The sequence below is a fragment of the Salmo salar genome, chromosome 03 (assembly GCF_965601325.2).
Source record: "Salmo salar chromosome 03, fSalSal1, whole genome shotgun sequence".
Taxonomy (NCBI): Eukaryota; Metazoa; Chordata; class Actinopteri; order Salmoniformes; family Salmonidae; genus Salmo; species Salmo salar.
Window position 1 is genome coordinate 18,495,082 of NC_138293.1, and position 14,800 is coordinate 18,509,881.

The following is a 14,800-nucleotide window of genomic DNA, read 5'->3' on the forward strand; positions in this document are numbered from 1 at the left end:
TGTAGAAGCACGGTGGCTAGGAAAAACTCCCTAGAAAGGCCAAAAGCTAGGAAGAAACCTAGAGAGGAACCAGGCTATGAGGGGTGGCCAGTCCTCTTCTGGCTGTGCCGGTTGGAGATTATAACAGAACATGGCCAAGATGTTCAAATGTTCATAAATGGCCAGCATGGTCAAATAATAGTAATCACAGTGAACAGGTCAGGGTTCCATAGCCCCAGGCAGAACAGTTGAAACTGGAGCAGCAGCACGGCCAGGTGGACTGGGGACAACAAGGAGTCATCATGCCAGGTAGTCCTGAGTCATGGTCCTAGGGCTCAGGTCCTCCTCCGAGAAAGAGAGCATACTTAAATTCACACAGGACACCGGATAAGACAGGATAAATACTCCAGATATAACAGACTGACCCTAGCCCCCCGACACATAAACTACTGCAGCATAAATACTGGAGGCTGAGACAGGAGGGGTCAGGAGACACTGTGGCCCCATCCGATGATACCCCCAGACAGGGCCAAACAGGCAGGATATAACCCCACCCACTTTGCCAAAGTACAGCCCCCACACCACTAGAGGGATATCTTCAACCACCAACTTACCATCCTGAGACAAGGCCGAGTATAGCCCACAAAGATCTCCGCCACGGCACAACCCAAGGGGGGGCGCCAACCCAGACAGGAAGACCACGTCAGTGGCTCAACCCACTCAAGTGACGCACCCCTCCTAGGGACGGCATGGAAGAGCACCAGTAAACCAGTGACTCGGCTCCTGTAATAGGGTTAGAGGCAGAGAATTCCAGTGGAGAGAGGGGAACCGGCTAGGCAGAGACAGCAAGGGTGGTTCGTAGCTCCAGTGTCTTTCCGTTCACCTTCACACTCCTGGGCCAGACTACACTCAATCATAGGACCTACTGAAGAGATGAGTCATCAATAAAGACTTAAAGGTTGAGACTGAGACTGCGTCTCTCACATGGGTAGGCAGACCATACCATAAATATGGAGCTCTATTGGAGAAAGCCCTGCCTCCAGCTGTTTGCTTAGAAATTCTAGGGACAATTAGGAGGCCTGCGTCTTGTGACCGTAGCGTACGTGTAGGTATGTACGGCAGGACCAAATTGGAAAGATAGGTAGGAACAAGCCCATGTAATGCTTTGTAGGTTAGCAGTAAAACCTTGAAATCAGCCCTTGCCTTAACAGGAAGCCAGTGTAGGGAGGCTAGCACTGGAGTAATATGATAAAATTTTTTGGTTCTAGTCAGGATTCTAGCAGCCGTATTTAGCACTAACTGAAGTTTATTTAGTGCTTTATCCAGGTAGCCAGAAAGTAGAGCATTGCAGTAGTCTAACTTAGAAGTGACAAAAGCATGGATTAATTTTTCTGCATCAATTTTGGACAGAACATTTCTGATTTTTGCAATGTTACGCAGATGGAAAAAAGCTGTCCTTGAAACAATCTTGATATGTTCGTCAAAAGAGAGATCAGGGTCCAGAGTAACGCCGAGGTCCTTCACAGTTTTATTTGAGACGACTGTACAACCATCAAGATTAATTGTCAGATTCAACAGAAGATCTCTTTGTTTCTTGGGACCTAGAACAAGCATCTCTGTTTTGTTTAAGTTTAAAAGTAGAAAGTTTGCAGCCATCCACTTCCTTATGTCTGAAACACAGGCTTCCAGTGAGGGCAATTTTGGGGCTTCACCATGTTTCATTGAAATGTACAGCTGTGTGTCATCCGCATAGCAGTGAAAGTTAACATTATGTTTTCGATTGACATCCCCAAGAGGTAAAATATATAGTGAAAACAATAGTGGTCCTAAAACGGAACCTTGAGGAACACCGATATTTACAGTTGATTTGTCAGAGGACAAACCATTCACAGAGACAAACTGATATCTTTCCGACAGATAAGATCTAAACCAGGCCAGAACTTGTCTGTGTAGATCAATTTGGGTTTCCAATCTCTCCAAAAGAATGTGGTGATCAATGGTATCAAAAGCAGCACTAAGGTCAAGGAGCACAAGGACAGATGCAGAGCCTCGGTCTGACGCCATTAAAAGGTCATTTACCACCTTCACAAGTGCAGTCGCAGTGCTATGATGGGGACTAAAACCAGACTGAAGCATTTCGTATACATTGTTTGTCTTCAGGAAGGCAGTGAGTTGCTGCGCAACAGCTTTTTCTAAAAGTTTTGAGAGGAATGGGAGATTCGATATAGGCCGATAGTTTTTTATATTTTCTGGGTCAAGGTTTGGCTTTTTCAAGAGAGGCTTTATTACTACAACTTTTAGGGAGTTTGGTACACATTCGGTGGATAGAGAGCCGTTTATTATGTTCAACATAGGAGGGCCAAACACAGGAAGCAGCTCTTTCAGTAGTTTAGTTGGAATAGGGTCCAGTATGCAGCTTGAAGGTTTATAGGCCATGATTATTTTCATCATTGTGTCAAGAGACATAGTACTAAAACACTTGAGTGTCTTCCTTGATCCTAGGTCCTGGCAGAGTTGTGCAGACTCAGGACAACTGAGCTTTGGAGGAATATGCAGATTTAAAGAGGAGTCCATAATTTGCTTTCTAATGATCATGATCTTTTCCTCAAAGAAGTTAATGCATTTATTACTGCTGAAATGAAAGCCATCCTCTCTTGGGGAATGCTGCTTTTTAGTTAGCTTTGCGACAGTATCAAAAATTAATTTTGGATTGTTCTTATTTTCCTCAATTAGGTTGGAAAAATAGGATGATCGAGCAGCAGTGAGGGCTCTTCGATACTGCACGGTACTGTCTTTCCAAGCTAGTCGGAAGACTTCCAGTTTGGTGTGGCGCCATTTCCATTCCAATTTTCTGGAAGCTTGCTTCAGAGCTCGGGTATTTTCTGTATACCAGGGAGCTAGTTTCTTATGACAAATGTTTTTAGTTTTTAGGGGTGCAACTGCATCTAGGGTATTGCGCAAGGTTAAATTGAGTTCCTCAGTTAGGGGGTTAACTGATTTTTGTCCTCTGACGTCCTTGGGTAGGCAGAGGGATTCTGGAAGGGCATCAAGGAATCTTTGGGTTGTCTGAGAATTTATAACACGACTTTTGATGCTCCTTGTTTGGGGTCTGAGCAGATTATTTGTTGCGATTGCAAACATAATAAAATGGTGGTCCGATAGTCCAGGATTATGAGGAAAAACATTAAGATCCACAACATTTATTCCATGGGACAAAACTAGGTCCAGAGTATGACTGTGGCAGTGAGTAGGTCCGGAGACATGTTGGACAAAACCCACTGAGTTGATGATGGCTCCAAAAGCCTTTTGGAGTGGGTCTGTGGACTTTTCCATGTGAATATTAAAGTCACCAAAAATTTGACTACAAGGTCCGATAGGAATTCAGGGAACTCAGTGAGGAACGCTGTATATGGCCCAGGAGGCCTGTAAACAGTAGCTATAAAAAGTGATTGAGTAGGCTGCATAGATTTCATGACTAGAAGCTCAAAAGACGTAAACGTCTGTTTTTTTTTTGTAAATTGAAATTTGCTATCGTAAATGTTAGCAACACCTCCGCCTTTGCGGGATGCGCGGGGGATATGGTCACTAGTGTAACCAGGAGGTCAGGCCTCATTTAACACAGTAAATTTATCAGGCTTAAGCCATGTTACAGTCAGGCCAATCACATCAAGATTATGATCAGTGATTAGTTCATTGACTATAACTGCCTTGGAAGTGAGGGATCTAACATTAAGTAGCCCTATTTTGAGATGTGAGGTATCACGATCTCTTTCACTAATGGCAGGAATGGAGGAGGTCTTTATTCTAGTGAGATTGCTAAAGCGAACACCGCCATGTTTAGTTTTGCCCAACCTAGGTCGAGGCACAGACACGGTCTCAATGGGGATAGCTGAGCTGACTACACTGACTGTGCTAGTGGCAGACTCCACTAAGCTGGCAGGCTGGCTAACAGCCTGCTGCCTGGCCTGCACCCTATTTCATTGTGGAGCTAAGGGAGTTAGAGCCCTGTCTATGTTCGTAGATACGATGAGAGCACCCCTCCAGCTAGGATGGAGTCCGTCACTCCTCAACAGGCCAGGCTTGGTCCTGTTTGTGGGTGAGTCCCAGAAAGAGGGCCAATTATCTACAAATTCTATCTTTTGGGAGGGGCAGAAAACAGTTTCCAACCAGCGATAGAGTTGTGAGACTCTGCTGTAGAGCTCATCACTCCCCCTAACTGGGAGGGGGCCAGAGACAATTACTCGATGCCGACACATTTTTCTAGCTGATTTACACGCTGAAGCTATGTTGCGCTTGGTGACCTCTGACTGTTTCATCCTAACATTGTTGGTGCCGACGTGGATAACAATATCCCTATACTCTCTACACTCGCCAGTTTTAGCTTTAGCCAGCACCATCTTCAGATTATCCTTAATGTCGGTAGCCCTGCCCCCTGGTAAACAGTGTATGATCGCTGGATGATTCGTTTTAAGTTTAATACTACGGGTAATGGAGTCGTCAATGACTAGGTTTTTCAATTTGTCAGAGCTAATGGTGGGAGTCTTCGGCGTCTCAGACCCCGTAATGGGAGTAGAGACCAGAGAAGGCTCGGCCTCAGACTCCGACTCGCTGTTTAATGGGGAGAACCAGTATGGACCTCACTTTGTATACAGGGGCATTGTAATGCTGAGCTTGGGGAAAGGGCCTTCCCCAAACTGTTGCCACAAAGTTGGAAGCACAGAATCGTCTAGAATGTCATTGTATGCTGTAATGTTAAGATTTCCCTTCACTGGAACAAAGAGGCCTAGCCCGAACCATGAAAAACAGCCCCAGACCATTATTCCTCCTTCACCAAATGTTAAAGTTGGCACTATCCATTCGGGCAGGTAGCTTTCTCCTGGCATCCACCAAACCCAGATTTGTCCATCGGACTGCCAGATGGTGAAGCATTATTCATCACTCCAGAGAACACGTTTTCACTGCTCCAGAGTCCAATGGCGGCGCGCTTTACACCACTCCAGCCAACGCTTGGCATTGCGCATGGTGATCTTAGGCTCGTGTGCACTTAATCTGACATAAAAACCCATTTCATGAAGCTCCCAACTAACAGTTATTGTGCTGAGGTTGCTTCTAGAGGCAGTTTGGAACTCGATAGTGAGTGTTGCAACCGAGGCCAGACGATTTTTACACACTACGTGCTTAAGCACTTAGCGGTCCTGTTCCGTGAGATTGTGTGGCCTACCGTTGTTGCTCCTAACCCTATGTTTCCACTTCACCACAACAGCACAGTTGACCGGGACAGCTCTAGCAGGGCAGAATTTTTACAAACTGACTTGTTGAAAAGGTGGCATCCTATGATGGTGCCACATTGAAAGTCGCTGAGCTCTTCCGTAAGGCCAATGTTTGGCTGGGGAGATCACATGTGTGCTTGATTTTATACACCTGTCAGAAACGGGTGTGGCTGAAATCCCCCCCCTATTGGGTCAAATGGGAAATAAAAGCATTATCTGAGTTTTTCCTGCTGTGTACCGGAGTCCTCTTTGCTAGCAACATCGGTAAACAGTGTTCTTCGCCCTCGCCATTGTTAACAAAACTGCAGGAAAATAGTGCCGACTGGCGTGGGTGAAGGACACTTACAGGTGTGTACTAGCTTTAGGTAGGTATCGTTGTCGCTCCCCAAATCATCTTCTTCTGTGGGGTTTATCAGCAGTTGGCATCCAACGTTATGGTGCATTACCGCCATCTATTGTACTGGAGTCATAGTTTAAAAATGGACCAATACAAGTATAGAGGGGTACCTGCAGATGTAAGAATGCCCACATGCAGGAACGCCCGGAATTTCGAGGCTGCAGTTGCACCCTTCTCAATTGTACCGAAAAACGGTTAATTACTCAGAGCGTCATTATCTGTTCACAATACACATTAATCACATCTGATGGTCAACAATAAATAGCAGCGTGTGATTATCAGATAGACAGCTTTTTCTCCACTGTTTTCATCTAAACTCCGTGGCACACTGGTAAAGCCTCGCTCACATTTTCAGTCGTTGGCTTCAGTAGCCTATAGTCAGTTGAAATACCAAGTCCACATATCATGCTTTCCTTTTTGCCTTCAAGTTTACCATTTCAAAAACTGAATCCTTTATTAAAGATGCTTAAGACAGAAGCTTATACTATACTAAATAAAACAACTAATTTTCCCTGAATTTAACAAAATTATGATTAAAAAAGGCAACTGTGTGTTGCATTGAAACTCAAGCCAAAGAATATACATTAACCTGTTTTATCTGGGACAAATACATTATCAATTTGTCTTCATTGAGAGTCCATTCCAAATGGTTGCTTCCATTGACCTGGGAGTTGTTGCATTTAGTCATTGAGACACTTTAAATACATGCTACAAGACCACAATTACAGTATCTCTCCCTTTAACTTAAAACAACACCATAGAAACATGCCTTTACTTTAAACATAATACGGGATACAAATAGCACACAGTTCTATCTTATCAACTTAGGAGAATTGATTCACTATAGAAAAGCCACCAATTAGTATGTCCTCCCAATCAAACAATTATTACAGTGAGTCAATATACATGTGATTGCGTGTGTGGACTCAAAGTCAATCAAAACAGTTCACTTCAAACAATGAAGCAAATCTAGCTGTCTATTAAAAGTTGAGTTATTAGCAGAGTGCCAGAGTCTGGTCAATAAATACATTAGTACTCCCTCAAATCAGTGGATCTTAAGTGGTAGTGGATAGCCTTGTCCCAGATCTGTATGTGATTTAGCCAACTTCTCTGACTATCATTGAATGGCATGACATCATACAGATCTGGGATCAGGCTATTAGTGTGGGGAGTGTTGGGGTTTAAGAGGAGGTCCAGCGCCACCAGGCCACTCTCATACGGTCCCACACGGCGCTGAGGGAGTCAAAGGCAGGACGCACGTCCAGGATGGTGAAGTTCTGCTTATTGATCTCACCGCCATCGTAATAGTCAATCACATAGCGCACCTCCTTTCCACAGCGGTCTACGATCCAGTCGTGCCTGTCAAACGGTAAGCCATACCTGCAAACACAAAATGACGTCGTATGATCTAGTCTATCACAAATTGAAACAACCAGAAAAAGAGTGCTAGTTGTACTTGCTTGGGCTAGGTCTGTGTCAAGAAAATGTATATATTTTTGCATGCAAACTCAGCAAAAAAAGAAACGTCCTCTCACTGTCAACTGCGTTTATGTTCAGCAAACTTAACATGTGTAAATATTTGTATGTACATAAGGAGATTCAACAACTGAGACATAAACTGAACAAGTTCCACAGACATGTGACGAACAGAAATTGAATAATGTGTCCCTAAACAGGGGGGGGGGGGGGGGGGGGGTCAAAATCTAAAGTAACAGTCAGTATCTGGTGTGGCCACCAGCTGCATTAAGTACTGCAGTACATCTCCTCCCCATGGACTGCACCAGATTTGCCCGTTCTTGCTGTGAGATGTTACCCCACTCTTCCACCAAGGCACCTGCAAGTTCCCAGACATTTCTGGGGGGGGAATGGCCCTAGCCCTCACCCTCCGAACCAACAGGTCCCAGATGTGCTCAATGGGACTGAGATCCGGGCTCTTCGCTGGCCATGGCAGAACACTGACATTCCTGTCTTGCAGGAAATCACTCACAGAACGAGCAGTATGGCTGGTGGCATTGTCATGCTGGAGGGTCATTTCAGGATGAGCCTGCAGGAAGGGTACCACATGAGGGAGGAGGATGTCTTCCCTGTAATGCACAGCGTTGAGATTGCCTGCAATGACAACAAGCTCAGTCCAATGATGCTGTGACACACTGCTCCAGACCATGACATACCCTCCACCTCCAAATCGATCCCACTCCAGAGTACAGGCCTCGGTGTAACGCTCATTCCTTCAACGTTAAACGCAAATCCGACCATCACCCCTGGTGAGACAAAACCGCGACTTGTCAGTGAAGAGCACTTTTGCCAATCCTGCATGGTCCAGCGACGGTGGGTTTGTGCCAATAGGCGACGTTGTTGCCGGTGATGTCTGGTGAGGACCTTACAACAGGCCTACAAGCCCTCAGTCCAGCCTCTCTCAGCCTATTGCGGACAGTCTGAGCACTGATGGAGGGATTGTGCGTTCCTGGTGTAACTCGGGCAGTTGTTGTTGCCATCCTGTACCTGTCCCGCAGGTGTGATGCTCGGATGTACCGATCCTGTGCAGGTGTTGTTACATGTGGTCTGCCACTGTGAGGATGATCAGCTGTCCGTCCTGTTTCCCTGTAGCGCTCACAGTACAGACATTGCAATGTATTGCCCTGGCCACATCTGCAGTCCTCATGTGCCTAAGGCACGTTCACGCAGATGAGCAGGGACCCTGGGCATTTTCTTTCTGTGTTTTTCAGAGTCAATAGAAAGGCCTCTTAAGTGTCCTAAGTTTTCATAACTGTGACCTTAATTGCCTACCGTCTGTAAGCTGTTAGTGTCTTAACGACCGTTCCACAGGTGTATGTTCATTAATTGTTTATAGTTCATTGAACAAGTGTGGGAAACAGTGTTTAAACCCTTTACAATGAAGATATGTGAAGTTAATTTGATTTTTACAAATTATCTTTAAAAGACAGGGTCCTGAAAAAGGGAGGTTTCTTTTTTTGCTGAGTTTATGTAACTTCCATACAGAACTGTTTACACCAAAAACTCACCCCATCCAGTGGCGAAATCTGGCTCTAGGAGTGAATTCTTTTGCTTTGCCTCCAAACCGTAACAGGGAGGGTCCGCATGGGCATGCCCTAGAAAGAAAGAAATTAAATACAATTCACATATCTGGTATGGCACACATATCATGACATGCACTGGTTGTTCAGGGGTAATTTGAAGCGTCAGTAAAGTGCTTATTAAAGTGCTGTGATTATTATTATTTGATCCTGCTGGTCATCTATGAACATTTTAACATCTTGGCCATGTTCTGTTATAATCTCCACCCAGCACAGCCAGAAGAAAACTGGCCACCCCTCATAGCCTGGTTCCCCTCTAGGTTTCTTCCTAGGTTCTGGCCTTTCTAGGGAGTTTTTCCTAGCCACCGTGCTTCTACACCTGCATTGCTTGCTGTTTGGGGTTTTAGGCTGGGTTTCTGTACAGCACTTTGTGACATCAGCTGATGTAAGAAGGGCTTTATAAATACATTTGATTGATTGATTGAAGTGCGCTCAACCTTACATGGTAATAGGGGGGGGGGGGCATTTCAGACCAAACAAACACAATGCTTGGTTATTATCACTTAATCTTATTAAGTTTGTCTCTTTTTTTTTCTTTTACCAGAGTCTGAGATGTTGATTGTTCACTGAGGTTACTCACTTCTTATGGAATTGTTCCCATTTGAGGATCTCCTGCCATGCCTGTTCATTGTTCTGGTTATGAATCTTGATGATGTTTGTCATGTCTTTTTGACCAAGATCTTCATCCTTCCAGTGCCATCTGTGAAACAATTTTAATGAGTCAGTACACAACATTAGAAACCCTAAACCCAAGCCCATAGAGATATAACTATAGGTTCTATCAATTCTATCTCTATGCCCAAGCCATATTTCTTCAGTGTTCTGATTGGTCGACTGACCCTTTCCTCAGCATGGCATTCCAGAACATCTGTTCCGAGGGGTAGACCCAGTTCTGATCCGTACCACCCCGGGGGATCTGGGACTCCTCTCTGTTGACTGACAGATCAAAGGGCTGACCTGGGGCAGGCTGCTGGTTGGGTGGTGGCATCTGGATAAAGAGAAATAACAAAACATAACGATGAGATGTAGCCTTCAGGGTTTTAAGTCTCATCAATATATGCTGTAGTGTCATCTATCTCCTAATTGACTGGGTTTGATTCGATTTTAGCCTATTAGTCAACCAGTTCCTGGGTTATGAAAAAAGAGAGGTACACTAAACAACAGTTAGTACATCAGTTTATTTAAAAACTCTGTAACACTTTACTTTAGTGTTCTTATCACAGCGTAATTATAGTTGTAGGAGTAACAAGTATTGTAATTACATAGTAAGAATAATACACAGTGCATGTAAAAGTATTTTAGCTGCTTTGCGTACCATGTTTGCGATATTGATGTCAGACACAAATTTCTCTCTGTTGGCTGCTTTCATGGGGCACTCCACAAACTCGTATGCCCGATCCTGATGTGGTGGCCCTGCCTGGTCTGAAGCTGGGGCTGTTGGGGGGGCCGTGCTCTCAACCTGGGCCGGGGCGGACGCCTTGTGCATGGGACACTCTGGTGGTGGTAATGGTGTACCTGAGAGGACAGGTCAAAATACATTAGTACAATGAAAAACAATATCTGCTTTGCTATTGCTATGCAAGGTGTGACAGCTGATGGGGTTATGGATATACATTGCAGACAACAGAGAACCAATAGACAAACACAAACAGTATCAACCTGACACAGCTGAAGAGACTTACTTGGTTTGGTCTCCTTTTGCATGGGGCATCCCTGGGGTGGTGAGCCAGCATAGGGGTGAGCGACCACAAAGCCCTCTGCTTTAACTGTTGAACCGGACATGGGATCCATTCTGCCTGACAAGTTAGTCACTGGATAGGTCTTACACCCCAGACCTGTCAGCAATATAACAGATATTAACGTTAAGAAAGAAGAAATGTGTAAAGGGTCATGAATTCCTGCTATGCCTCATAGCTAGCTCATACCACATCTAGCCTGTGAATTAACCAGTCATACAGCTAATGGTCAAAGATTGAAACAACAGCACCCCTAGCTTGTTATTTCCATATGTCTGTAACACATGACGGTTGTTCTAAATGGGATATTACAGTAACTGTTGAAATTACCATTGCAACAGCAGCGATTATGTAAATATCACGACCTTGCATGCACTATGGACCATATCAGCTGCTGGATACTGTAGCGGTAGGACTCCCATCCCATGCTGGTTTGAAATTCGTTTAGAAATGACAGACTAATTTTATGACTAAACTCGTTGCCTATTTCTTGAAATATATAAAGTAAAACAAACGATTTTACTATGGATTAATCTAGTAAATATAAACGTGTTACCTTGATGAAGGTAGTCCGTCTATGCTGCAATGTCGTGAAAGTTAGCAAACACTACATACCCACAATGCATTGGGGGAATGTTCTGGTTACTTTGGGAGAATCTCAATTGCATACACTTCGCGTCCTCTCCAATGAGGTATAAACAGAGAACGATATAAACCGGGATTCCTATGAGTTGTAGCCGCAATGGCGCTTCCCATTCCTAAACTGTCACATACGCTACAATGGCACAGATATAAAGATGAGTCCTGTATCAATCTCTATGGGTTTAAATAACAAAGAACGGTCTACTCGACTCTCTCTTCAAAACTCATTGCAGAAGGTCAGACAGGAGACCCAGACAGTCTTATCACAATTTACCCATGATACATCACGGTTTTGATGCTCGTGTTCGAGAGCATCAAACCAAAGAGTTTTTAAACCAATTTCCGGGCACGCTTGCGAAACAGACCATGCAGACTAGGCCGGGGTTTGAGAAGTCAATTAGAGAAGTAATTTTTTTCCCCTTAGTTGTTCATTTTCTTGAAAGGCACCACCTACATTCGAGCCAATGTCTTAAGAACTTGAAAATGTTATTACTCTAACCTCTTGAAAGTGACAAACTGACACGTTTTCATTTTCATAAAAAAACAAGTATTTGATTTCACGGCGTGTACACGCGCAGTTCGGCGAGAGACGCGTTTCTACGACCGAGTTTAGCTATCCATCGTCGCCATGACATCGCATACAATGGGAATGTCTATTGGAGAAGCAGTTTCTGCCTATCTTCATACTGTACTGTCTTTGTTCGAGAGCATCAAAAACCGTGATGTATCGTTGGTAAATTATGACAGGCGTGAATGATCTAGAAATACTATTGAGTAGTAATTTAAGATGCAAGGTGATTTGTAGATCAATAAGTCTCAACTCACCTTTATCCCATTTAATCCCATAATTTTTCATTACACCCAGAAATCTGCTCCTTTTATTCTCTGTCGCCAACTCACAAGATGACCAGTTCTTTAAGCCTTTAGCCATACCCTTATCCTACTCTGTTCATCTGGTGATGTAGAGGTTAACCCAGGCCCTGTAGCCCCCAGTTCCACTCCTATTCCCCTGGCTCTATCATTTATTGACTTCTAAAAGCCTTGGTTTCATGCATGTTAACATCAGAAGCCTCCTCCCTAAGTTTTTTTTATTCACTGCTTTAGCACACTCCGCCAACCCTGATGTCCTAGCCTTGTCTGAATCTTGGCTTAGGAAGGCCACCAAAAATTGTGACATTTCTATCCCTAACTATAACATTTTCCACCAAGATAGAACTGCCAAAGGGGGTGGAGTTCTGTCGTGCTATCCAGGTCTGTGCCCAAACAGTTTAAGTACTACTTTTAAAAATCCACCTTTCCAGAAATAAGTCTCTCACCGTTGCCGCTTGTTACGGACCCCCCTCAGCCCCCAGCTGCGCCCTGGGCACCATATGTGAATTAATTGCCCCCCATTTATCGTCAGAGTTTGTACTGTTAGGTGACCTAAACTGGGATATGTTTAACACCCCGGCCGTCCTACAATCTAAACTAGATGCCCTCAATCTCACCCAAATTATCATGGAACCTACGAGGTACAACCCCAAATCTGTAAACTTGGGCACCCTCATAGATATCATCCTGACCAACCTGCCCTCTAAATACACCTCTGCTGTCTTCAACCAGGATGTCAGCGATCACTGCCTCATTGCCTGCATCCGTAATGGGTCCGCGGTCAAATGACCACCCCTCATCACAGTCAAACGCTCCCTAAAACACTCGAGCGAGCAGGCCTTTCTAATCGACCTGGCCCGGGTATCGTGGAAAGATATTGACCTCATTCCGTCAGTAGAGGATGCCTGGTTAGTCTTTAAAAGTGCTTTCCTCACCATCTTAAATAAGCATGCCCTGTTCAAAGAATGTAGAACCCGGAAACAGATATAGCCCTTGGTTCACTCCAGACCTGACTGCCCTTGACCAGCACAAAAACCTCCTGTGTCATACTGCATTAGCATCAAATAGCCCCCACGATATGCAACTTTTCAGGGAAGTTAGGAACCAATATACACAGGCATTTAGGAAAACAAAGGCGAGCTTTTTCAAACAGAAATATGCATCCTGTAGCACAAACTCCAAAAAGTTCTGGGACACTGTAAAGTCCATGGAGAATAAGAGCACCTCCTCCCAGCTGCCCACTGCACTGAGGCTAGGAAACACTGTCACCACCGATAAATCTATGATAATCGAGAATTTCAATAAGCATTTTTCTACGGCTGGCCATGCTTTCCAACTGGCTACCCCTACCCCGGTCAGCAGCTCTGCACCCCCAACAGCAACTTACCCAAACCTCCCCCATTTCTCCATCACACAAATCAAGACAGCTGATTTTCTGAAAGAGCGGCAAAATCTGGACACCTACAAATTAGCTGGGCGAGACAATCTGGACCCTCTCTTTCTAAAATTATTTGTTGCAATTGTTGCAACCCATATTACTAGCCTGTTCAACCTCTCTTTCGTATCGTCTGAGATCCCCAAAGATTGGAAAGCTGCCGCGTTCATCCCCCTCTTCAAAGGGGGAGACACTCTAGATCCAGACTGTTACAGACCTATATCTATCCTACCCTGCCTTTCTAAAATCTTCGAAAGCCAAGTTAACAAACAGATCACCGACCATTTCGAATCCCACCGTACCTTCTCCGCTATGCAATCTGGTTTCAGAGCTGGTCATGGGTGCACCTCAGCCACGCTCAAGATCCTAAATGATATCATAACCGCCATCGACAAAAGACAATACTGTGCAGCCGTATTCATCGACCTGGCCAAGGCTTTCGACTGTCAACCACCGCATTCTTATCGGCAGACTCAACAGCCTTGGTTTCTCAAATGACTGCCTCGCCTGGTTCACCAACTACTTCTCAGACAGAGTTCAATGTGTCAAATCGGAGGGCCTGTTGTCCGGACCTCTGGCAGTCTCTATGGGGGTGCCACAGGGTTCAATTCTCGGGCCGACTCTTTTCTCTGTATACATCAATGATGTCGCTCTTGCGGCAGGCGATTCTCTGATCCACCTCTATGCAGACGACACCATTCTGTATACTTCTGGCCTTTCTTTGGACACTGTGTTAACTAACCTCTAGACTAGCTTCAATGTCGTACAACTCTCCTTCCGTGGTCTCCAACTGCTCTTAAATGCAAGTAAAACTAAATGCATGCTCTTCAACCGATCGCTGCCCGCACCTGCCCGCCCGCCTAGCATCACTACTCTGGACAATTCTTAGAATATGTGGACAACTACAAATACCTTGGTGTCTGGTTAGACTGTAAACTCTCCTTCCAGACTCCTATTAAGCATCTCCAATCCAAAATTATATCAAGAACCGGCTTCCTATTTCACAACAAAGCATCCTTCACTCATGCTGCCAAACCTCACCCCCAAAGCCAATTCCTCCTTTGGCCGTCTATCCTTCCAGTTCTCTGCTGCCAATGACTGGAACGAATAGTAAAAATCCCTGAAGCTGGAGACTCATATCTCCCTCACTAACTTTAAGCATCAGCTATCAGAGCAGCTTACAGATCATTGCACCTGTACATAGGCCATCTGTAAATAGCCCATCCCCATATTGTTATTTTCTCCTTTGCACCCCAGTATCTCTACTTGCATATTCATCTTCTGCACATCTATCACTCCAGTGTTTATTTGCTAAATTGTAATTATTTCGTCACTACGGCCTATGTATTGCCTTACCTCCCTAATCTTACTTCATT

General features: G+C 44.6%; 1 protein-coding gene across 5 annotated transcripts; it reads right to left on the reverse strand.

The window, feature by feature from the left end:
* Positions 1–6,074: 6,074 nt before the first annotated feature.
* On the reverse strand, positions 6,075–11,414 carry LOC106599140 (holocytochrome c-type synthase). 5 transcript variants are annotated; one of them, XM_014190236.3, is made up of 7 exons: positions 11,394–11,414; positions 10,424–10,576; positions 10,057–10,256; positions 9,581–9,729; positions 9,322–9,441; positions 8,670–8,756; positions 6,075–7,026 (listed from the first exon to the last, which is right to left on the reverse strand). In XM_014190236.3, the coding sequence occupies exons 1-7, from the start codon at positions 11,395–11,397 to the stop codon at positions 6,828–6,830; spliced, it is 912 nt and encodes a 303-aa protein (XP_014045711.1). In that variant the 5' UTR covers positions 11,398–11,414; the 3' UTR covers positions 6,075–6,827. The 5 variants fall into 5 exon arrangements, with proteins under 5 accessions (XP_014045711.1, XP_014045713.1, XP_014045712.1 ...); XM_014190238.3 differs by lacking the exon at positions 11,394–11,414 and adding an exon at positions 11,093–11,387; XM_014190237.3 differs by lacking the exon at positions 11,394–11,414 and adding an exon at positions 11,034–11,387.
* Positions 11,415–14,800: the final 3,386 nt, after the last annotated feature.

What these genes read in the sequence shown, in the direction of transcription:
- LOC106599140 (XM_014190233.3), bottom strand. An exon ending in AATGCCATGCTGAGGAAAGG is followed by an intron (nt 9,442 to 9,580) that starts GTCAGTCGACCA and finishes ATTGTTTCACAG; the next exon opens with ATGGCACTGGAAGGATGAAG. An exon ending in AGATTTCGCCACTGGATGGG is followed by an intron (nt 7,027 to 8,669) that starts GTGAGTTTTTGG and finishes TTGTGTTTGCAG; the next exon opens with GTATGGCTTACCGTTTGACA.